Raw genomic sequence first — 24,864 nt, 5'->3', positions numbered from 1 at the left:
ATTTAGCTTGCCTGCAGATGTTCATGAATGTGGAAGGAGCTGCCACTTAGAACAGAAACTTTTCCTTTGCTACTCAACAGGATCGAGGCTTCAAAGGGCCTGCTTCTAACAACCGTAAGGTAATACTTCTGAGGATGGACCAAAGGTAAGCTAACAAAAGTTGAACAAATATTTAGCAAAAATGTTTTAAGAGATAATTTGTATGTTCTACTATTGCTCAGGTACAATGTCATATGTATATGCTGACCTATACCTGTGATCAGATTTAAAATGTTAATACATAACATTCCCATTCATGATTATATGGACTGAATATTTGTGTCCCCTAAAATTCTTACGTTGAACAACCCCCCTGCCCCCACTGTGATGTTATTTGGAGATGGGGACTTTGGCAGGTAATTAGGGTTAGAGGAGGTCATGAGGGTGGGGCCCTCATGAAGGGATTAGTGCCCTTATAAGAAGAGACACCAGAGAGTTTGCTGGCTTGCACTCCTTCTCGCTCTGTCATGCTCCCTCCCTCTCCCTCTCTCTCTCCCTCTCTCTCTCTGTCATGTGAGGACTAAAAGAGAAGGCAGCCACCTCAAAGCCAGGGAGAGGGTTCTCATCAGAGCACAATTATGATGAAACTCTAATCTTGGACATATAGTCTGCAGACTATGAGAAAATAAATTCCTGCTATTTAAGTTACCTAGTTTATGGGTTTCATTATGGGAGTCTGAACTAATACAATGATAAAAAGTATAATGTAAATATTAAAATTATTAAAAACCTCCAGTATTTTTTTGTGTGTGTGTGGTACACGGGCCTCTCACTGTTGTGGCCTCTCCCGTAGCGGACACCAGGCTCTGGACGCGCAGGCTCAGCGGCCATGGCTCATGGGCCTAGCCGCTCCATGGCATGCGAGATCTTCCCGGACTGGGGCACAAACTCGTGTCCCCTGCATCGGCAGGCGGACTCTCAACCACTGCGCCACCAGGGAAGCCCTCCAGTATTTTTTTATTAGCAGATTTTATTTTTTAGAATGGTTTTAGAGTTGCAGAAAATTTGAACAGATTAGTCCAGAAAGTTCCCATATCACCTACCTCTTTCTCCCTCCCTCCCCACACATGGTTTTCCCTATCATTAGATGTTCAATAAGTACAAGAAGATGCTCATACCATAGGAGAGGCATACCAGAACCAGGGGCAAACTAGGCAATGAAGCCATAGCCACCTCTCTCCCACCTCAGATTAACAAAGTGGAACCCTTAGGGAATGCCCACACAGAAATTATGTTTTTCTTTTTTCCTCTCATCTCACTTTTTTTTTAGAAGAGTGAACATGCTAGAATACTCATGAATTAGAAGCAGGTAATTTGCAACTCTGTGGTACTACTTCCTCCATTTAAAGGCTTCCAGAAATTTACCATGTAAAGTCCTAGTTCTCCCTTCAGCTTTCAAGGTTCCTCCCAATCTGACCCTGCCTAGCACTCAAGTACCTACTGAATCTCTCTTCCTGCTATGCTAATCCTTCTGCCTATTATACAGAAGGCACCCACCTCCACCCCTCAATTCCAAATTCTACTCAGCTGTTAAAACTCTTTTACTCTCTCCTTTTTTTACTCCTTAAGTATCCACATAATCAGCAGGCCAGAGTTTATCACTTAATCACTCTCTAAAGATGAGAATGAGAGCTTCTTTAGTGTAGGAACCGTGGCTAAGGAGCACGTCGTCTTATACTACTTCACTGTTCCTCTTAATACAACCCTGGAACTATAGTACATGATCGATAAACATATAGTTGGTTACTAGTAGGTAAATACAGATGGCAAGTCCTAGACAAACTGCTTGATCTGCCCAAACTTTTAAAGAAAATTACCTGCAGAATGATTAAAATGACCCCCCAAATCCTAAAATTACCAGAATGTGGCATCATGGGCCCAATGCCACAAGTGGAGGTTTCCACTGGTATAACTCTTAACCTTAGCAGGCTTTCTAGAAATATGAACACCCACTCACTGTAAAGGAAAGCAGATGTTAACAAACACATACCATCTGAGGTTGTAAGAATCTTCTTGTCTTTGGGGGCCAAGGCATGCCCAGCATGACTGATAACCCAAACTGGAAAGCGTCTTTTTGTTGAAGAATACAAAGCCTTTGCAAAAGGCACATAAAAGGCAGAAAAACCTGGGTTACCTAAGAAAAGAAGCAGACTTTTAGATTAACCAAAGCAATAAACTCACATAAGACAATGTGCTGACTGAAAAAGAAAGATCTATTTCTCCTTATACTTCCCTAAATGTTACTATACAAACGTAGTAACATTTACCCATACAACTCAATTTTAATATGCTTTATACCTTAAGTCTGGGAATTATCATTTAGAAAATTTCTGCTCCTGCTTTGTTCTCCAACTGCTTCAAATAAATTCTTCCTCCATGTTCCTCATCTTAATAAGTGGAGGCACCAATCATAAATCAAATACTCAAGTCCTAACAGCAGGAGTCATTCTTGGTTCCTTCCTGTTCTTCACATCCAATTCATCAATAAGTCCTGTCAACTCTGCTTCCAAAATACATCTCAACTTTGTCCAATTCTCTCCATTAGTGTTATCACTTCCCACTGGGTTTCCTACAACAGCCTCCTAACAGGTCTTCTATCTACTCTTGTCCCCTGGGAATCCATTCTTCAGGGTACCCAGAGAGATATCTCCAAACCTCAAATTGAATCAGAGCAGTACCCTACTTAAACACCTTCCAGTCGTTTCACATTGTCTAAAATCATTAATACTGCCTGTCAGCCCCTTCAAGATTTGACTATGATCAGTTACCAAGCTGCACAAAAACCAATCAGTGTCAGAATCGTTCACAAAGACAACTTTACGGAATCTACTAACTGTTTTCTGGTCATTTATCACAAGTACTTATATTGTAGAGATGTATAGTTTGATCTTTGGGGGAAAAGACCACCAACTAATACATGTAGATTTTTCTTGTGTATGTACAGAAGGTATTTTTGAGGTGGGTTTGCTATACAGAGACAGAATGAATAAGTGATCTTTTTTAAAAACAGTCAATCTGACACATCTTTGGGGGAAAAGAGTGAAATGGTGTTTTCATCTTACAATCATCATCTGTATAACACCTTCATAAATACTAGTCCATTTCATTCAATATCTATTTCTCCAATCAATTTATCTATTTCTTCATGCTGCTAGGTTTTCTCCTCTTTGCAATTACATGACAGGGTTTTGCTGTACTGATGTAACCTCTGCCATCCTTGTCAAATTTTACTGATTTCTTCTTCATTGTCTATATCTTTTAGTTTCCTAGATAAGCAATGTAGCAAAGTGGTTAAGGGCACAGACTCTGGAGCCAGACCGCCTGGGATGGTTTTCTTACCTTGCCACTTACCAACTGTGTGACCTTTGGCAAGTTATTTAACCTCTCAGGCTTTGGTTTCCTTGTCCATAAAATGAGGATAATAATCATACTACCTCATGTGAGAACTAAGTGAACTAATATATGTAAAATACTTAAACATTGCTCAATACACTGCTTGCTGTATAAATGTTAGCTCTTCAAACTTGTCATCAGTGTCTAGCCATGATGGTAATATATGAAGGCCTTATCACCCCTATTGTTACTTTGCTTCTGTTGCAGTCTGACCTAGTGACTCAAGTTCCAAATTCCTTTTTGTGATGGTGCTAGTGTCATCTTTGTTAAATAGGTGAAGACTTCCTCAAATACAGTAATGTGTTCTTTGGTCAGCTCATTAAGTGTCTGCTGTGCAGCTAGAGGAGAAAGAAGGGAAACAGGGTGTGTATCAGCACAGAGTTACTGTAACATCAATGGTGGATGTGATGACACTGTTTCATGTTTTATATTTAAATCTTCAGTATGGTTGGAATATTCTTGAGTGTAAAGTACAAAGCAGTAATCCAGCTTCTTTTCAAGTGAATAGCCAAGTGTCCCAAGAGCATCTATTATATTACCCATTCTTTCTGCATGGATTTGAAATGTCCTCTGATCCAATACTGAATTCTTACATTTGTTTGCTAATTCTGATTCCAAATAATTCCACTTATTTTTTCCTTTTCTTCTCTGCCAGCATCATACTGTCTTGATTACTACATTGTGGTTTTTTGTTTGTTTGTTTGTTTTTTAATGTTTCAGTAACTGGTAGGCCCTTAGAATTATTTTCAACAGTTTCAATTTTTAAAAATTTCTTTGGAATTCTGATTGAAATTTTATCTCATTTATACATAAGTTTAGAAATATTTGATATTTTCCACATTACTGAGTATAACCTTTTAGGAATATGTCATGTCTCATACTCAAATATTTTATGTCTCTCAGTAAAGATTTATAAGTTTTCTTCATAGGACTAGAAAATAATAACACTTTTAAGTACTATAACCTATTACATGCCAGGCAGTATTTAAGTGTTTTACATATATTAACTCATTCAGTCCTCACATGAGGTAGTACTATTATTATATCCATTTTATGGGTGAGGAAACTGAGGTAGGGAGGTTAAATAACTTGCCAAAGGTGTTACCAGTGTTATCATACAAATGATAAGTGCTCAATAAATATCTGAAGACTGAAAGAACATAAAAAGTAAATAATACTGAATTTTAAAAAGAACATAAAATTACCTAGTCTAGGATCTTCTGCATACCTTGTTTTAGTTAATCTTACAACAGCGCTATAAAGTAGCTGACATTATCACCAAGGATAATGAGTGGACAGCCATTATTATTATTACTATCATTACTACTATCATTGCTATTATTACTACAATTATTATTACATTTCTAATTTTTAATTTTTTAAGTTGAATAGATTTAACATGTAGCATTCTGTAAGTTTAGGATGTAGAGAGTGTTAAACTGGTTTAACTTTAAGGAGAATCCAAAGATAACAACTACATGATTTAGACACAATGGTTGCAATGACAGGATACATAAAACCAGAATGAATGAGTACTAGATAATGGAACTGCTAAAAAACAACTTTTTCTCTCTATCTCCGGGTTTAAGTCTGAGTTCTTTCCCTTAATGACTGTAAGATCTTAAGCAAATCCCCTTAAACTTTCTGATTTACTATTTTATCACCATGAAGTAAATGATAATGCCAACTACTCCATGTCCATTTATTCCATTCAGTAATATAGCTTCTTTTGTATACAGTAAGTCCCCTACACATGAACCTCCAAGTTGCGAACTTTCAAAGATGCGAACGTGTCCCTGTATGCCAGCTGTTGTACTGTATTACTGTATTTTTCAAGGTATTGTACTGTAAGATTAAAACTGTTTTCTTTTTTGTGTGTTTGTTTTTTATGTATTATTTGTGTGAAAAGTATTATAAACCTATTACAGTTTAGTACCATATAGCCAACTGTGTTAGTTGGGTATCTAGGCTAACTTTGTTGGACTTAAAAACAAATTGGACTTAATGAACGTGCTCTCAGAACAGAACTCGTTCATATGTAGGGGACTTACTGTATTCTTTTAGTTATTTTTTTGTAATTTATATTCTAGTAGGAGAATATATACACATAACTAAGTAGGTAAATAAGATAGTTCAAGAGTGTGATAATTTCTATGAAGGAGATAAACAGGATCATATGATAGAGAAGGGACAAGATTAGGATGGCCTGAGAAAAATGTCTGAGGAGGTGGCATTTAGCTATAACTCAAAAGATGAGAAGAAATCCACCATGTAAAGATTTGAGGGAGAAGAATACTAGGATGGAAGAAGAGGTGCAAAGGCCCTCAAGTAATAAAGGGCTTGGCTCCTGAAGAAAGTCCACATTGGCCACTAACATGGAGATCCAACATGAACCATGAACTAAACTTCCTGGTTAGGAGATCACAGAGAAAATTAAAAGGGTCTTGTTTATACAACTAAAATCAGATATATATGTATGTATATATATATCTACCTCCAGGTGTAAAGATGTTCAAAAGCATTCCAATACAGAAATGCAAGTTATACATTTTATCAAAGGATATCAAAAGGTGTTATAAACACATGGTTGAACATACACATAGTGAAATGCCTAAGCAATGTATAACAGAGGCTGTGGTGATCATCTCTAGACCCTGACTGCCAATAAACCCTTAACTACTTAACATTGCAATTGTAGACTTATGCCTTCTAGTTAATCTTGTATGGGACAAAACTTCCATATATCAAGTTAATGTGGCATGGCATCTAGAGAAGGTTGTCATGTGGACAGAACTTTGGGCTTCTCCATGGAGCCTTGTCTGCTCCATCTCCAATCACTGTACTCACAATACAAGACATGCCACATGATTCCATTAACCCCATATGACCACTTGAGAATTATAATGATTCAATATGTTCTATAGTGAGTTCTCATACTGCCTCCCTTTGCTTATTTCACTACTTAAAGGAAGTCCAAGGATGCTATTAGCAGAAATTCTACAACAAAAGTTCATTGGAAAAGATGAAACTAAATTAAAACCTCCTCAATCTGTGGCTTCCAATAAATAATTCCTCATTATCATTACTAACTTAAAAGTGATGAACTAATTTTGCTATGTGTATAAGCAAAGTGATTTAAAATACTACAAGCAGCTCATGCAGTTCAATATCAAAAAAACAAACAACCCAATCCAAAAATGGGCAGAAGACCTAAATAGATATTTCTCCAAAGAAGATACACAGATAGCCAACAAACACATGAAAGGATGCTCAACATCACTAATCATTAGAGAAATAAAAATCAAAACTACAGTGAGGAATCACGTCACACTGGTCAGAATGGCCATCATCAAAAAATCTACAAACAATAAATGCTGGAGAGGGTGTGGAGAAAAGGGAACGCTCCTGCACTGTTGGTGGGAATATAAATTGATACAGCCACTATGGAGAACAGTATGGAGGTTCCTTAGAAAACTAAAAATAGAACTACCATATGACCCAGCAATCCCACTACTGGGCATATACCCTGAGAAAACCATAATTCAAAGAGTCATGTACCACAATGTTCATTGCAGCTCTATTTACAATAGCCAGGACATGGAAGCAACCTAAGCATCCATCGACAGATGAATGGAAAGAAGATGTGGCACATATATACAATGGAATATTACTCAGCCATAAAAAGAAACGAAATTGAGTTATTTGTAGTGAGGTGGATGGACCTAGAGTCTGTCATACAGAGTGAAGTAAGTCAGAAAGAGAAAAACAAATACCGTATGCTAACATATATATGGAATCTTAAAAAAAAAATGGTTATGAAGAACCTACGGGCAGGACAGGAATAAAGATGCAGATGTAGAGAATGGACTTGAGGACATGGGGAGGGAGAAGAGTAAGCCGGGACGAAGTGAGAGGGTGTCATGGACTTATATATACTACCAAATGTACAATAGATAGCTAGTGGGGAGCAGCCGCGTAACACAGGGAGATCAGATTGGTGCTTTGTGACCACCTAGAGGGGTGGGATAGGGAGGGTGGGAGGGAGATGCAAGAGGGAGGAGATATGGGAGTATATGTAAATGTATAGCTGATTCACTATGTTATAAAGCAGAAACTAACATACCATTGTAAAGCAATTATACTCCAATAAAGATGTTAAAAAAAATCTACAAACAATAAATGCTGGAGAGGGTGTGGAGAAAAAGGAACCCTCTTGCACTGTTGGTGGGAACGTAAATTGATACAGCCACTATGGAGAACAATATGGAGGTTCCTTAAAAAAACTAAAAATAGAACTATCATGTGATCCAGCAATCCCACTACTGGGCATATACCCTGAGAAAACCATAATTCAAAAAGAGTCATGTACCACAATGTTCACTGCAGCTCTATTTACAATAGCCAGGACATGGAAGCAACCTAAGTGTCCATCAACAGATGAATGGATAAAGAAAATGTGGCATATATAAACAACAGAATATTACTCAGCCATAAAAAGAAACAAAATTGAGTTATTTGTAGTGAAGTGGATGGACCTAGAATCTGTCATACAGAGTGAAGTCAGAAAAAGAAAAATACTGCATGCTATCACATATATATGCAATCTAAAAAAAAAAAGTTTATGAAGAACCTAGGGACAGGACAGGAATAAAGAAACAGATGTAGAGAATGGACTTGAGGACATGGGGAGGGAGAAGGGTAAGCTGGGACGAAGTGAGAGAGTGGCATGGACTTATATATACTACCAAATGTAAAACAGATAGCTAGTTGGAAGCAGCTGCATAACATAGGGAGATCAGCTTGGTGCTTTGTGACCACCTAGAGGGGTGGGATAGGGAGGGTGGGAGGGAGGGAGACACAAGAGGGAGGAGATATGGGAACATATGTATATGTATAACTGATTCACTTTGTTATAAAGCAGAAACTAACACACCATTGTAAAGTAATTATACTCCAATAAAGATGTTAAAAAGAAAAAGTGATTTAAAATAAAATTTTACGTCAGTCTATCAGAGATGGACTAAACATGAGGTCTACAGTGGTTTAACAATCTTTGAAATACTGTCATCCTAATTTTCCCCACAATATAAAAGTACTAGCTCCCCAAATAAAATACAATTTTGAATTCCACAAACTAAAGAGCAGCAAGAGCCTACAGCTTGCACAAAGCCCACAGAAACGGGCCAAGGGCAGCAAGGAGAATAGAAGGGCAAACATAAAAGAACACCAGGAAACAAAATGATCTGAAAATGTCAAAGCCACTATAAAACAATGACACTATTAAAAAACAAGTGTTGGGGCTTCCCTGGTGGCGCAGTGGTTGAGAGTCTGCCTGCCGATGCAGGGGACGCGGGTTCATGCCCCGGTCCGGGAAGATCCCACATGCCACGGAGTGGCTGGGCCCATGAGCCATGGCCGCTGAGCCTGCGCGTCCAGAGCCTTTACTCCACAACGGGAGAGGCCACAACAGAGAGAGGCCCGCGTACTGCAAAAAAAAACAAAAACAAAAAACAAGTGTTTTAAACTTCCCTTTCTCCTCAGTGTCTTCAATGAATGCTCCTTCTATCTCTTCATCATATCTTAAACTTGGCTCTCCGCTATGATAGACTCTCTTCCTTTCAAGGCCCTGCAGAAGAGACCTCACTATTCTCTAACACTTCATATACCTCAATGAGAGCAAAGGCTTTTGCAACACACCACTCCTAGCACCTAATATCAATGAGTGAGTGAAAACACCTCTGACTGGGGAAGTATAGAGTGGGCTGTTTGCTCCACTTATAGTTCATCCTACTGTTAACAAGCTCTCCTCCTCTAAGATTGAAGCCATCTGCTTCCATCTATCAACTTTCTAGTCATTCTCACACATTCCCTGAAAACCTTGACCCTTAAATGTCAGTTTCACTTGCCATTCCATAAGTTAGGTGATTTCAAAATCTGGGAGGCCTGACTGAGCCAACACCTTTGTCCCATAATTCATTATCTCGATCAAATTCAAAGAACTTCACCTATATCCAATTTAAGCAACGAATTCCAGTAGCCACAGCCTGGATCAGTGGTGTGCATATCAAAATCCACTAGAGGGCTTCTTAAAACCCAGATGCCCCACCCCCAGAGTTTCTGGTTCACAAGATCTGGGATAGGGTCCCAAAACTTGCATTTGTAACAAGTTCGTAGGTGATGCTGCTGATCCTGACAACAACTTTAACAATGACAGGCCTATGTCTTTTCATTACCCAGAAATGGTTTACATCCAAAGCATCCTAACTCTGATAGCGCTTCTCCAGCTCAATCTTTGACCCTTTTAGACTTCACTCCCAATATACCTGCTATTTGATCACAGCCCTGCTCAAAATCTATCTACTTGTTTTTGGTCAATAATTCCTTTCATCCTGCATATCTGCTATTTTCAATGCTGACCAATTTCCTTAAGGCCCCAATCCACCCTCTGCCATCCTTACTCTCCACAGATCACCTCAACTCTTAACTAACAGAGAAAACAGAGGTCAGGAGGCAGGAACTACTTTATTTCCTCTGACACACCTTCACACTTCTCCATTTCAGTAACCAACGTCACCTCCATTCTAGCCTCAGAAAGATATTCCTTCTCCAGTCCAAGATGTTTCTAATTATTTTCTCAATCCCACACTCTACCATTGCCTCCAAATCTCGGCTTCATCTAATAGCACTTATCATGCCTAGAATTTCAAACTCTCCCTCACTATTGGCAGAGCATATGTTTTCTTTAAAAAAATAAATTTATTTATTTATTTTTGGCTGCATTGGGTCTTCGTTGCTGCGCATGGGCTTTCTCTAGCTGTGGTGAGCGGGGGCTACTATTCATTGCGGTGCACGGGTTTCTCATTGTGGTGGCCTCTCTTGTTGCAGAGCACAGGCTCTAGGCGCGTGGGCTTCAGTAGTTGTGGCATGCGGGCTCAGTGGCTGTGGCACACAGGCTTAGTTGCTCTGCGGTATGTGGGACCTTCCTGGACCAAGGATCGAACCTGTGTCCCCTGCACTGGCAGGTGGATTCTTAACCACTGTGCCACCAGGGAAGTCCCTGTATTTTTAATTTTAATAGATGCTGACAGGCTGCTTTCCAAAAACACTGTTACATCATGGCAGAACACTGGAAGTTTATTTTCAGAACAGGTTAAACCAAAGAGATTCTGGATCAGAAGTCTTAGCCCAGTTGAGAACAAAAGCACTATACTGAGAAAGCACTATACTGAGAAGAAACACTGAAACTCCAACCTCCTCTCCCTTGTTCAGCTCTGAACATTAGCAGACAGGCTTCCATTCCTCAAACAGGATACTTGGAAGATTCCTTCCTGGAAAACTGAACAATCCAAGAAACAGCTACAGATACTGAAAGCTGGAAATCCTCCAATGAAATGCTGGGTCCCTACCCAATCACCTTAAGGTGAGGATTACCTAAGGTAACCAACCACTCCGTTTTGCCTATCTGTTGTCATGGTTTTAGTACCGAAAGTCATGTGTCCTGGAACACCCCTCAGACTAGGATGGCTGGTCACCCTAGGCATACCTGTGGACAAGCCCCACCCCTGAATACAAGCTTCCAATAAATTTTTTACATCTTCCTCTTCAAAATGAAAGGGTAGTCAAGGATTATCAAACATTTGAGGAAAAACAAACACTAATAGAAACAGAAAAAGGAATGCAGCAAAAACTCTAACAATGCAGGAAGCCAAAAAAAAAGATAATGCACCCACAAAACACACGAAACAGAAGACTATAAAAAAGAAAGAACACAGAGCTCTGAGAACTGAAGTGAAGTTTCTGGCTTAAAAAGGTCCACCAAAATCCAATGTATGAAAAACAGCCATACCAAGGTGCCTGACTATAAAATTTCAGAATCTTAGAACAAAGAAAAGATCTAAAATATTTTTTTGCTGGGGGAGGGGGGGAGCTTCACATACAAAAGATAAAAAATCAGAATAATATCAAGACTTCTCAAAAACAGTCTGAACCCTGGAAAACAATGAACATGCCCTCTAAATTCTAAGGAAACCACGATCTCCAACCTAGAACTCTAAGACATTTTCTGACATGCTAGAACTGTGAAAGATCACTTCCCATGCACCTCTTCTCAGGAAGCTCCTAGAAGGTATGCTCCACCAAAAACAAGGGAATAAACCCAGAAAAAAAAAAAATATGGGATCCAGGAAACAAGAAATCCAACCAGGAGAAAAGCGAAAGGAGTCCCCAGGATGGCCTGTGTAAGAAGCCTAGAGAGCAACCAGTCTGGACTGGAGCCAAAGAACACAGAGTTCTGGGAGGGACAGCCCCCCAAAAACAAAACAAAACAAAACAGAAACCCTATTACTCAAAAAATGAGAAGTTTTTTTCACTTCTGGAGAATAATTTTAGGATAAATTACCAATTGAAACATAGAAAACTAAGCAAATAAAAGGGACAACCATTAATCCAGGGAAAACAAACAAAAATGTACAAGAAAAGAAACCATAATACCCCATAGGCCTAGCTGTGTACATGAGATGATATAATATGATACATATTAACAGTTTCATTTTCAACCTTTAGGCTGATATATATATATATATATATATATATACACACACACACACACATACTTCTCAAGCTCATATTTTTAAAAACTGCTTCGAATACCTACAATCAAGCATCTTCCCCTAACATTCTATTGATACTGATCCAGCATAAATCACAAATGACCCAGTTGACAAATCCCAGAATAAATAAATGTTCTACCATAATCTTATAATCATTTTGAAATGAGACAGTAAAAATTATTTTAAAAACTATCAAAAAATATTATTTGATAAAGTTCTAATTATTCTAAATATTGTTAAGAAATTTTAAAAAGCAGATTATAAAACTACTTATGGTATACATTGTGATTTAAAAAATGTATATAATATATATACTATTAATGCATAGATAACAAAGAAAACGTCCAGCCACTAAAGTATCAAGGGTGGTTGTTATCAATGGTGTGAGTGTATTTCCTTCTATAAGGATTTTTATATTTATCAAATTTTCTTAAAATCAGAAATAGTTACAAGTATCTGTGTACAGTCTTCTCATCCAGATTTTTAAACTTACCAGGAATAATGAAAATAAGCAGCTTAGGCCTGTTGGCAATTTGATCGCTAGTGAGGTCAGTCCAGGGCCCACACTTTAGAACCTGGGTTTCAATTCCACAACATAGAATGAATTCCTCGTGCACAGGAATTTCTTCCTTGATTTCTGAGTCCATTTCTAAATAAGGCGAGAAGAACAATATGAAGAGTCACTAAAATATAAAACTTTGAGCCAAAGACAATATTCGAGAATAAAAAAGACAAAATTCAATATACCTAGAAGGAAATGTCACAAAGAGATATGAGAGATATATGACTATTCAGCTATTCTAGATTACAGGATTGAAAAAAAAATTAAACCACAAGACAAGAGAGAAAGAGGGGCATGTCTTTGGTGAAATTAAAGACTATAGAGGAGTGTGAATCAAAACAAAAATCCCACCACTCTCCTCTCCAGTCTAAATTGACAATATCCATGGCTAACTTCCACTTTCCCTCTGCTGGAATTCTTATATAGCTATATGCTCTACCAGTGAGAGAAGTCCCCCTACCTTCACCTGGTGAAAAAATACAGAGGCTATGGCTGCCCTTGTACTCTCTCAGATAGAACTGTAAAGAGGGACAGTGAACTTGATGAGCTCTGAGTTTTCTCCTCTATTAATCCTCTCATCCCAAATTCTGTAAGTATATTTTTATACATTATTAAAGCATTATACCATTAAATTATGAAATGGATAGGTGGAAGAAAACAGAATATGAGATAACATCATGAACAATTTTCTGAATAATCAATATATGTGCAAAAATGCAGTCCCAAATTATTTATATTACCCCTCCTCCTCTGTCTTCCCTGTGTCTATCAATACGACCATGTCCCAAACTTTCATTGTTCTTTCTATCCTCCTCTTCAGCTATCCTCCTTTCATTCAGAGCCCTCTAGAGTCTAGATTATAAGTACCCCTAAAGCTTTTTCTCCTCTTTCCACTTTATGCCAAGCTTGTCCTCTGGTCTATCTTGTCCCTGCATTTCCTCAGTGTCTTCATGCTTTTCTGCTCCTATACCTTTGCTAATGGTTTTACTCTGCCACCGCTTCTGGAATGCTTTCCCCCTTGTGCAACTTATCAATTTATTGCCTCCAAATTCATCCTTCATTGCCTTCTCTGGAAAAATGGATCTGGGTCTTTTAAATATTTTTCCTCTGCCAACTGATATGATGTTAACCTTGAAGAGTGTGCTGAAAGAGAGACCCTGCAGGAAGAAGGATTTCTCCCCTGGTTTCAATGTACCCTCTCAGAAGATTTCTGGAGCACTTGTCCCCTCACCCCCGTGCTCAGGCTGTGAGGTCTCTCTAGAGCAGTGACTTCCAACCAGAGACAATTTTGCTCCCAGAAGACATATGGCAATAAATAAAAATAGTTTTCAATGTCACAACTTGGTATCAGGGGAGGTATTACTACCAGCATCTAGTGAGTAGAGGCCAGGGATGCGGCTAAGCATCCTACACTGCACAGGACAGCGCCCACAACAAAGAATCACTAGCCCAAAAGGGCAACAGTGCCAAGGCTGGAAAAATATCTGGAATGAAAACTTTTCACTTAAAAAGTGGGGACTCCTTTCAAAATTATATTAAAAATATACTGACTGACTAAATAAATAAAAGTATCATCTCACCTTTTCTTGTGGATTGATTTTTAGTTCACTTATAAATGTCACTGTAGCCCAATCTTTGAAACTATCACAAAATACAGTATATTTATAAAGGTCTTATGACATTTGTAAAGTGTTAGAAACAATATTAGATTTAACTGTTATACACAGTATTAAATTAGAGCACTGACAGAGAGAACACTGGCTAAATTTAAGATCTGCACCACAAGAGAATCCGAAGTTATTAACTGTATTCAACTCATAAATACTTAACTTCAAAGTAAATGACATCTTAGGAGTTTGATTAGCCACAAAGTTAATGAGAATGCAAGTAGATATGAAACTTAAACAGTCTATGAAAATTAGAAAACAAAAAAGCAACAACTCTAAAACACTTCAAGTAAAATACAGCTGAGAAACACTGAGTTAATGTATGTATTTGTAAAGCATCTTTTTATTTTACTTCACTCTTATGTTTCTGAATCTCACACAGCCAAATAAAAAAAGTAAAGAAAAGCTTTACTTTCTTCCTTACCTAAGAACCCAAGGTAATTCAATGCTGCCAACAGGAGGCAGGTTAAGACAGGACAATGTGTTCTAATATATATTATTAAAGGCTGATGGCCCCGCCTTCAGCTGCCACCTACAAGCAATTTTAATGATCAGTTTTGATAAGCAGCAAGACTTAGCCTGGATAAAAACCATGTGTACAGTGTAGATATAATCTGTACAACTTAGGCAATCCTTACTCAGCTAAGCATAGGTGTTCATCTGCTTATATTAATGGGTTTCTAACTTCTTTTAGAAAAGAATTTTTTTCCAATTAAATCTTATACAAACCTATACACAAAACTGAAAAGCAGCATTTGACCACTATAAATGAGTCCCTCACTCAGCTTTAGCGTCCAAGTAATGTCTGCATTTTATTTTGGCTACTCCGAATTCTACTTTATCCATCATGTAAGAACTGCACATGATAAAAAAATTTTTTAAAGAACTCGTTGCAATGTCCAGGTAGTCTTCAATGAAACTACATTACATTTGAAAAAGAGATAGTAAGATACTTTTCTTTCAAAGTTAAAGCACAAACAAAATCTATAAATAACTTGTATTATTTATCATGTATATAAGGCAGATAAGAAGCTGCTGAAACTTCTTCAAATGACAAAAATTTTATATATATTATTATCAAATATAAATTGTGACCCGTGTTATTGTCCCACAGTTACACAAAGCAGAGCGTACACTCTGCATGTACTGCACTTTGACTGGCAATTAATTAGTGGTATTCCTGGGCATAGTACTAAACCTACTTGTAAAGTATTTAGTGACTAGACAAGTGAGCATTAAATTTTTAAAGGCCCAGGGAAGAGATACAAAATTTGTAATTGTTATCAAAACACAATATAAGAAGTACAAATACATACAAAATTGGCAGCAGAAGCTTTATTCCAAGTTTTTTTTTTTTTAATTAGGCTGGTAGCAAACTTTGACATGCTGGTGATCTCTGTAGTATATTAAATGTTTGGTATATAATAGAAGTGAGTCTAGGAGTTGTTTTAAATTAGAGAGGCTTTTTTAGTTTAAAATGTACATTAGGGCTTCCCTGGTGGCGCAGTGGTTGAGAGTCCGCCTGCCGATGCAGGCGACACGGGTTCGTGCCCCGGTCTGGGAAGATCCCACATGCCGCGGAGCGGCTGGGCCCGTGAGCCATGGCCACTGAGCCTGCGCGTCCGGAGCCTGTGCTCCGCAACGGGAGAGGCCACAACAGTGAGAGGACCGCGTACCGCAAAAAAAAAAAAAAAAAAAAAACATTAAAATTAAGTTTGATCCTGAAGTGGGTAGGAAGGTGGGTGAAATAGGTGAAGGGGATTAAGAGGTACAAACCTCCGGTTATATAATAAATAAGTCACAGGGATGTAATATGCAGCATAAGAAATATGGTCAATAATATTGTAACAACATTGTATGGGGACATAAGTAAAAAGAGAAATAGACAAATCCACAAGCATAGTGAAAGATTCTAACACACCTCTTAGAATGATAGAATGAGCACAGAAAAAAATCAACAAAAATATATAAATTTTGATTGACATAATTAATATTTATGTTAACATAATCAACATAACTGACATATATAGAACTCTACACCAAATAAGTGCAAAATGCATATCCTTTTCAAGTGTACATGGAACATTTACCAAAACTGACCACATACTTGGCCATACAGCAAGACTCAACAAATTTCAAAGAACTGAAATAATATAGAGGATGTTCTCTAACCACAGTGGAATTAAGCCAAAAATAAATAACAAAAATAATAAGAAAATCTGCCAATTTTTGGAAATTAAGCAATATACTTCTAAATAACTGATGAGGGAAAGAAGAAATCACAATGCAATTTAGAATAGAATAATGAAACAAATAATGAAATATGATATATCAAAATGTATAGGATACAGACAAAGGCATGAATGCAAGAAAATTTAAAGTCTTAAAATACTTTCTAAAATATTTTCTAAACTAGTAGGAAAAAAAGGCTGGAAATCAAGGATCTAACTATCTATCTTAGGGAGTTAGAAAAACTAAATGAATCCAAATAAATAAAATAGAAAAAGTAAAATAACAAAAAATAGAAATTAATGGGATAGGAAAAGAAAGTTTACATTTGAAAAGATTAACAAAGCCAAAAGTTTGCTCTTTGAAAAGACCTATAAATAAATAAACAAATCCCTGAGAAGACACATCAAGGAAAAGGGCACAAATAACCAATATAAGAAGTGAAGAGAAGATATCACTCCAGATTTTATGGACATTAAAAAGATAATAAAAGAATATTATGAGGAACTTTATGCCAATAAATTTGATGTGGGCAAATTCTGAAACAAACACAAAAAGGCTAGAAACATCTTTATAGTCCTATATCCAGCAGACATTGAATTCATAACTCCTAGTCCAGATGAGAGTCAACATTTAAGGAAGAAATAATACCAATCTTACAGAGTTGGCCAGAGAACAGAAAAAGAGTGCCCATTTATCAACTCATTTTATGAGGCCAGTAAACCCTTGGTATAATACCTGACAAGGGCATTATAAGAAAGGAAACATATGGGACAACCTCTCTCAGAAACATAGATGCAAAAACTCTATTCAAAATATTAGGAGACCAAATTCAGTGATACATAAAGGGTACACACGACAACCAAATTGTGTATAGATCAGAAATGCAAGGTTGTTTAAACATTCAAAATGTAATCAATGTAACACATTAGTAGAATAAAGGAGAAAGATATATAATCATCTCAACCAACAGAAAATACACTTGATAAAATAAAATACAGTCACGAAAAACTCTTAAAAAAGAAGAAATAGAGGGATTATCTTTTACAGAATCTAAGAATCTATAAAAAACCTACAGCAAAAACAACAACAACAAAACCTACAGTAGATATTTTACTAAGGGTGAAATACTAAAGGTACCTCTGAGTTTGACATCAAGACAAGGAAGTCTGCTGTCAACACTTCTATTCTACAGTGTACTTGAGGTCTCTACCAATGTAATAAGACACAGAAGAGAAATAAATATATATAGATTGGATAGGAAGAAAGATAGCTGTCATTAGTCACAAACACCAAGATTATATACATTATATGGGTGTTCTAGTTATGCCTGCTGCATTATTCCAAAACTTGGTGGCTTAAAACAACCATTTTATTATACTCATGGATTCTGTGGGTCAGGAATTAAGAAAGGGCATAGCAAGAATAGCCTATCTCTAATCTGTAATATCTGGGGCCTTAGCTGAGGAGACTTTTTACTGTGGGCGGCGGGGGGGATTGCACCATTATGTTTATTAGAAGTTGGATTTCAATGTGTGCTCTAGACAGATTACAGAATAAATACCCACAACTTGAGAAAAGGAAGTCCACAATTCATACAAAGTGCTCACTACAGAAAGTTGCTGTGTCAAAATCCAGGCAAGGACCACACTCAGGGCAGCCCCTCCTCTCCCACTGCTCTCAACGAGGGCTGTACTATGGTTTTTAATTTTATTATTTCTTTTATTTATCTTTATTATTATTTGCTTCTCCTGTGGTCACTGGTGGGTGTGATATGTTCACTGGGGGCAAGAGTCTTCTGGAAGTGAGAGTCCTCTGGAAGTGAGAGTCCTCTGGAAGTATCTTTATTCACAAGTCTGATGACTGATGCTGCTTTCAGATAGGTTGCTGGCCAGGAATATCTATACATGTCCACTCTGTATGGTCTCTCCACATGGACTATTTTGGGCTTGTTCAGAGCATGAGAACTGGGTTCCAAGAGCAATTGTCTCAAGAGGAACAGACTGAAACTGCATCACCTTTTAAGACCTAGTCTCAGAAGTCACACAGCATTACTTGCATGTTAGCCACAAGCTCACCTATATGCAAGGGGAGCAAAATGGACCTCTCTAAATAAGGGAAGTATCATATCATATGAATAGTATGTGGTATGGGAGTTATTGTTGTGGCCAACTTTGGAAAACATAATCTGTCAAAATAGGTTAAACAAAGATTTTAGTTCTGCAGACGCTTTCAAATTATATTACTAAGAAGATTGTGAAAGACAGAGAAAACACAAGATTTCACTAGAGTTTGGAAGCTATCAAAATAACCTAAGCAAGAAATAAGGGCAAGAGTGGGAAAGGAGTGAATGAGAGACTGAAGTCTTGGTAATAATTCTGTAAGGGAATCCAGGGAAGGGAAAGTGACAAAGATGACTTGGATTCTGATGCTAAAGATGAGGGGAATGGAAACACTACAATCCTATCATCAGTAAGCGGTACCATTACTTTTAATTCTTGTAGTCTTTGGGTATAAAATATCTCACTCTTTAATTTGTATTGCTCTCACTTCTAGTATACTTGAATATCGTTTCATGTTTGCTGGCCTTCTGGACTTCCTTTTCTGTGAATTGTCTATTCATATCCTTTGCCTGACTTCCAAGTGGGTTATCATTTTCTTATTGGTTTGTGAGACAACTTCGTATATTGCTGATACTAACCCTTTTCTGGACTCCTATATTTAACATATAGCTTCCTAGATGTTTATTGTAATTTTTATTATTCTAGTTTTTACATTTTAACTTTTAAGCCATCTATATAAGAATTCAATTTTCTTTTTCTTACAATAGAGAGCTACTTGTGCTAATCCTATTTAATTTTTAAAAACCATCTTTTCCCCACCTTTTCATATATTAAATTTTCATACTTACTGGGAAATACGTTCTTAATCACAGTGCTATAATGTCAATGAATCTGGCAATTGGGTCCATGATTAATTTTTAATTATTTGGTAAGGGTAGAAATCGAACCAATAAAACCAAGAATCAACATTACCTAAATCTCAAGTATGGCCAGTGAAAGTTACCTGTTGTACTTAAAATCGTCAGTGTTATTCAAGGGAAAAAGGGGGAAAGGAGGGAGCTTTCTGAATCTGGAACTATATCACAAAACTCCTTTAAAAGTTTTAGTAAGCAAATGTAAATTTTTCATTTCATTTTTCCTTCTTGGTTTCTTTTTTCTAGAATTCCAAAATTCCCACTCCACCTGCTAGTGGGATACTACAATTTGCCATTTACCAGGGCCTAAATTTCCTTCTTCATTTCCTTCCCCATTTCCCTTTTATTAGGTTTCTGATAAGAAATTAACTGAAACAAGGAGAGAAAAATTACATGTGTTCACTTTTCTTCTGCTAATTAAAGCAATAATTCTGCTGAGAAGATTAAAATCTTGAGTAAGATGATTAGTTTATATGCACAAATAATCCACAGCTATCATTAATTTTGCTCAGAAATTACAGGGATATTCAAAGTAATTATCCTTAAATAATAAAATACTTTATAAAAGTAAGAACCAAATGTAATTATAGAATTGAAAAATATAATACATTTCTAAAAACTTGGTGGATGGGTTCACTAGTAGAGTTAAATTGACAGAACAGGATCAGTGAACTTGTAGACACATCAATAGAATTTACTAAATCTAAACAAGACAAAAACAGACTTTTAAAAAAATGAGCAGGATCTCAGGGACTGGTAGGAAAATAACAAATGGCCCAACGTTTGTATAACCAGATTCCCAGGGAAATAGAAGAAAGAGTATGGGGCTGAAAATGTTATAAAAAACCTCTTTAATTTGGCAAAACACATAAAACCTACAGATTCAAGAAGCTGAGTTAACCCCAAATAGGATAAAACCAAAGAAATACAATACAAAGCATATCATAGTCAAACTTCAGAAAACTAAAAACAAAGAAAAAAAATCTAAAAAGCAGCCAGAGAGAAATGACATATTACCTACAGGCGAACAATAATTTGACTGTCAGCAGATTTCTCATCAGAAACCAAGGAGGCTAGGAAGAAGTGGCGAACGTTTTTCAAGTGCGGAAGGAAAGTAACTCTCAACCCCAAATTCCTTACCAGAAAAAACTATCCTTACTGTCCATCAAGAATGAAGGAGAAATAAAGATATTCTCAAATGAAGAAAAACTAAAGGAATTTGTCACTAACGTATCTACCTCTCAAGTAAGATCTCTTAAAGGAAGTTCTCCAAACAGAAAGGAATAAGTGAATAAGGTTTAACTTCAGATAAAAAAGAACAATGGAATAGGTAAAAGCAGTGGTAAATATAATGGATTATGTTTCTCGTCATTAGCTTCTTCAATAATATTTCATGGTTGAAGCAAAAGTTTAATGTGGTATTCAGTGTATGTAGAGGAAATCTGATAATTATATTTAAAAAATGAAAAGGGTAAAAAGATGTAAATGTAAGTGAGTTTTCTACACTTCACTTAAGGCAGTAAAATGTCAATACAAAAGTAGGCTGTGTGATGTTATGTATTTATACTGTCATACCTAGGGCAACCATGAAAAAAAGAAGTATACTAAGAGCTATACTCAAGAATGTAAATAAGTCAAATAAAATTCTAAAAAGCATTTAAGTAACCTACAAGGAGGCAAGAAAAGAGAAACAGAAAAATGATAACAGAGGAAACCAACAACAACAATAAATAATAAAATGCCTGAATTAAGCCTTAACATATCAATGATTATTTTAAATACAAATTGTCTAATTATACTGGTTAAAAGGCAGAGACTGGTAGAATGGATTTAAAAAGAAACATGACCTAACTATATGTTGCCTAAAAGAAACTCACTTCAAACATAATGACATTGGTAGGTTGCAAATAAAAGAATGGGAAAAGATATATCACGCTAATATTATTATTTTACAAAAGCAACAATGGCTATGCAACTATCAGATAAAGTAGACTTTAAAGCAAAGAAAATTACTGAACAAGGACATTTCATAATGATAAGATTAATCCACCAAGAAGACATCCTAAATATATATGCACTGAACAACAGACATTCAAAATACAAAAATCAAATACCAATAGAGCTAAATGGAGAAACAGAAAATTCCACAATTATAGTTGGAAAGTTTTAGCAATGGAAACATCTACTAGACAGACAATCAATAATATATGGAAGAGCCTAACAATACCATCAACCAACAGGATATAATTGACATGCAATTGACATCCAACAACAGCAGAATACACATTCAAGTGCCCATGGAACATTCACCAAGATACACCTCATCATGAGCCATAAAACAAACGTAAATTTAAAAGAATTAAAATCATACAGCTTATGTTTCTGACCATTATGGAATAAAACTAGAAATCAGTAACAGAAAAGACAACAGGTAAATCTCCAAATACTTGGAAACCAAAGAGCACACTTCTAAATAATCCATGGGTCAAACAGGAAGTTGCAAAGGAAATTTTAAGAATACATAGAACTCAATGAAAATGAAAAGACAATACACCAAAATTTGTGAGATGCAACAAAAGCAATGCTGAGAGGGAAATTTATAGCACTATATGCTAGCATTAGAAACAAGAAAAGGTCTCAAATTAATAATCAAGAAAGTAGAAAAAAGAATAGCAGATTAAACCTAAAGCAAGCAGAAGAAAATGATGGAGCAAAAATCAATAAAATTGAAAACAGAAAAATTAAAGTGCTAGTTCTTTGAGAAAGATCAATAAAATCAATAAACCACCACTGAAAAAGAGAGAAGATGCAAATCACTAACATCAGGAATGAAACAGGGGTTATCACTAAAGACCCTACAGAATACTATTGCCCTGATACCAAAACTGGACAAAGACAGTACAAAAAAAGAAAACTACACGGGAATTTCCTGGCAGTCCAGTGGTTAGGACTTGGCACTTTCACTGCCTGTGCCTGGTTCAATCCCTGGTCCCTGGTCGGGGAACTAAGATCTCACAAGCCATGCGGTGTGGCCAAAAAACAAACAAAGAAACAAACCAAATAAACCCCCAAAACACAACTACACACCAATACCTCTCATATCTATACCTTAACAAAATATTAACAAATAGAATCTAGCAATGTATAAGAAGAATTATGTGGGATCTATTCCATGTATACTCAACATTCAAAAATCAATCAGTGTAGTCCACCATATCAAGATGCTAAAGAAAAAACATATGATCACATGAATTAACTAAATGCACACCCTATGACACAATAATTGTACTATTGGGCATTTTTCCTAGAGAAATGAAAACATATTCACAGAAAAACCTTCAAGCAAAGATTCACAGCAGTTCTATTTGTAACAGCCCATAAGTGGATACTACGCAAATGTCCTTCAACAAGCGAATGGTAAAACCAACTGTGGTACAACCATACCATAGAATACTACTCAGCGATAAAAAGGAACAAACTATTGACACACTCAACAACTTGGATGCATCTTAAAGGAATTATGCAACCTGTCTCGTGTAGAAAAATAAAAAAAAACCAAGGGTGACAGTTTACAGTAAGGCCTATATGTGGATGAAAAGCAGCATGAGCACTAGGTGTCTGCTGCAAAAAACTTCAAGAGAGCTGTGAAAGTCAGTGTACGGGTCATTCTTTAAGAGTTGATGTTTACTAAGTGCTTATTACACATAAAGCACTGTTCCAAGTGTTGTATGAATTATCTCAGTTAATAAAATAATCTTATCAAGTGGCTACTAATGTACCCCATTTTATATATGAGAAAAAATGAGACAGACTATTTCTGAAAAATACCATGATGCATGGCACTCAGTAGAGGCAACAAGGCCCGCAATTGTTTCCCCAAAATGCTGCACTCCAAATTCAAGGGAGCAAGCGCCGTTTTGACCTTGGCGCCACGGAGAAATATTACAGCAGCTAGAGTGAACCTCAAATAACTGGCTAGGGGAGTGTCAAGTTCAGAAATTGGTGCAAGAGTCAGTTCTCAAGGATACCTGGTGTAACAAATTTGGGAGAGGCGTGGGGGAGGAAGTTGATCCTGATGAGAAACTCGATTCCAAATCAAAAGAGCCCGTTAATGGACAAGGTTGGAAACTGAGACCCAGGGAGGGAAGAGAGTGACTTGCCCAGGGCTACAGGCTTGGTTGGTACAAGAACTCAGACCTTTGGAGTCCCCGGCCCAGACTCTAGTCACTTTTAGTCATTTCTGCCCTGCCAGTCGCCCAACGTCCTGGACCTTACCCCCCAGAGGAGCCGCCATAAGACTCTCCACAGGCGGGCTACAGTTAGCAGAACAAATGGTACGTTCCCGCTGGGCAAGCAGCCAAAGGGGCTCCCGGCCAAAGTGGCCCCGAACCCCCGAGCGGTCGCAGCCGTTAGGCTAAGGACAGCACGGGCTCTGCGAGGAGCCACAGAGATGAAGGGTTCCAGCTCCCGCGTGCCTGCCCAGCCGTCCTTTCTCCTACAAAGTCACCCCGAGCGTGGGAAGCAGGTCCTCACCTGTCAGCCTAGAAAGCAGCTGGCTCTACCGTGGCCGTCTTGGTTAGGCGTCACCGGGACGGGAAGTCCCGCCTCCCTCTGACGTCACAGCGCCGCGCCGCGCCGCTCGCCGCTCCCGGGAACTGGTTCCTTTATCAGACGTGGGGTGTTGGGGGTTGGAAGGTTCTTCACCCTGGGTTAGGCCCTGTGGCCCAGATCCAACGAGACCGCTGGGAAGCTGTCGCTACGCTGAAACTTTCTCTTCCCTTTCATATGAATTTCATCCGCCTTTTATTTTAGTCATCCTTGATACACTTCAGCTTCCCTTTCTCCAGTTCTCCCCCATGCCCATGTTTCCCTTCATACGTTACTGGTTGCATCTCTTCCCTTCCTTTCCCCACATTCACAGGCAAGCTGGTTCTCAGTTGCCCTGTTTATTAGCATTAATATGCCCAGCCTCTGCTACTCGGCCCTTTAGCAAAATGCTGAAAATGCCGATTCCAGAGGTATTTCGAGCTTACCACATCCGAACTCCATGAAGACAAAGGTCATATTCATCTTGCGAACTGTTGGCATCTTCAGCACCTGGCACGTAATAGGTGAGCGGCATATATCTGTTCAAAAATGCAATAGAGAAAACAAAGTAGTTTTATAGCCAGGGGTCGAAGCGGACTAGTAAACTGGCAAATCAGTAATCTCCCCCACACATAGAGGAGAAGACTTGATGCTTTTTCATTCAACATGTCAGTGATAGGCACCACCTTCCAACCAGTTGTTGGAAGTTGACTGGTACCTCTTATAGGCACCACCTTCCAACCAGTTGTTGGAAGTTGACTGGTACCTCTTTATTACCTTCCCTGCTTTCACTTAACTTCC

General features: G+C 37.6%; 1 protein-coding gene across 3 annotated transcripts in view; it reads right to left on the bottom strand.

Moving 5' to 3' along the window:
- Positions 1-24,101, bottom strand: part of LDAH (lipid droplet associated hydrolase) — a 95,076-nt gene extending 70,975 nt beyond the window's left edge. Inside the window, exons 1-4 of one of the 3 annotated variants that reach the window (XM_067703610.1) lie at positions 24,010-24,081; positions 17,640-17,708; positions 12,535-12,690; positions 2,030-2,173 (exon numbers count right to left, since the gene is read on the bottom strand). In XM_067703610.1, the coding sequence (XP_067559711.1) occupies positions 2,030-2,173; positions 12,535-12,688 (298 nt within the window). In that variant the 5' untranslated portion in view covers positions 12,689-12,690; positions 17,640-17,708; positions 24,010-24,081. Of the gene's footprint in view, positions 1-2,029; positions 2,174-12,534; positions 12,691-17,639; positions 17,709-24,009 lie in introns of all 3 variants that reach the window. The other 2 variants (XM_067703609.1, XM_067703611.1) reach the window with 2 other exon arrangements.
- Positions 24,102-24,864: the final 763 nt, after the last annotated feature.

This window comes from Pseudorca crassidens, chromosome 14 (genome assembly GCF_039906515.1).
Source record: "Pseudorca crassidens isolate mPseCra1 chromosome 14, mPseCra1.hap1, whole genome shotgun sequence".
Classification (NCBI taxonomy): domain Eukaryota; kingdom Metazoa; phylum Chordata; class Mammalia; order Artiodactyla; family Delphinidae; genus Pseudorca; species Pseudorca crassidens.
This window is presented reverse-complemented; position numbering and strand designations above follow the sequence as displayed.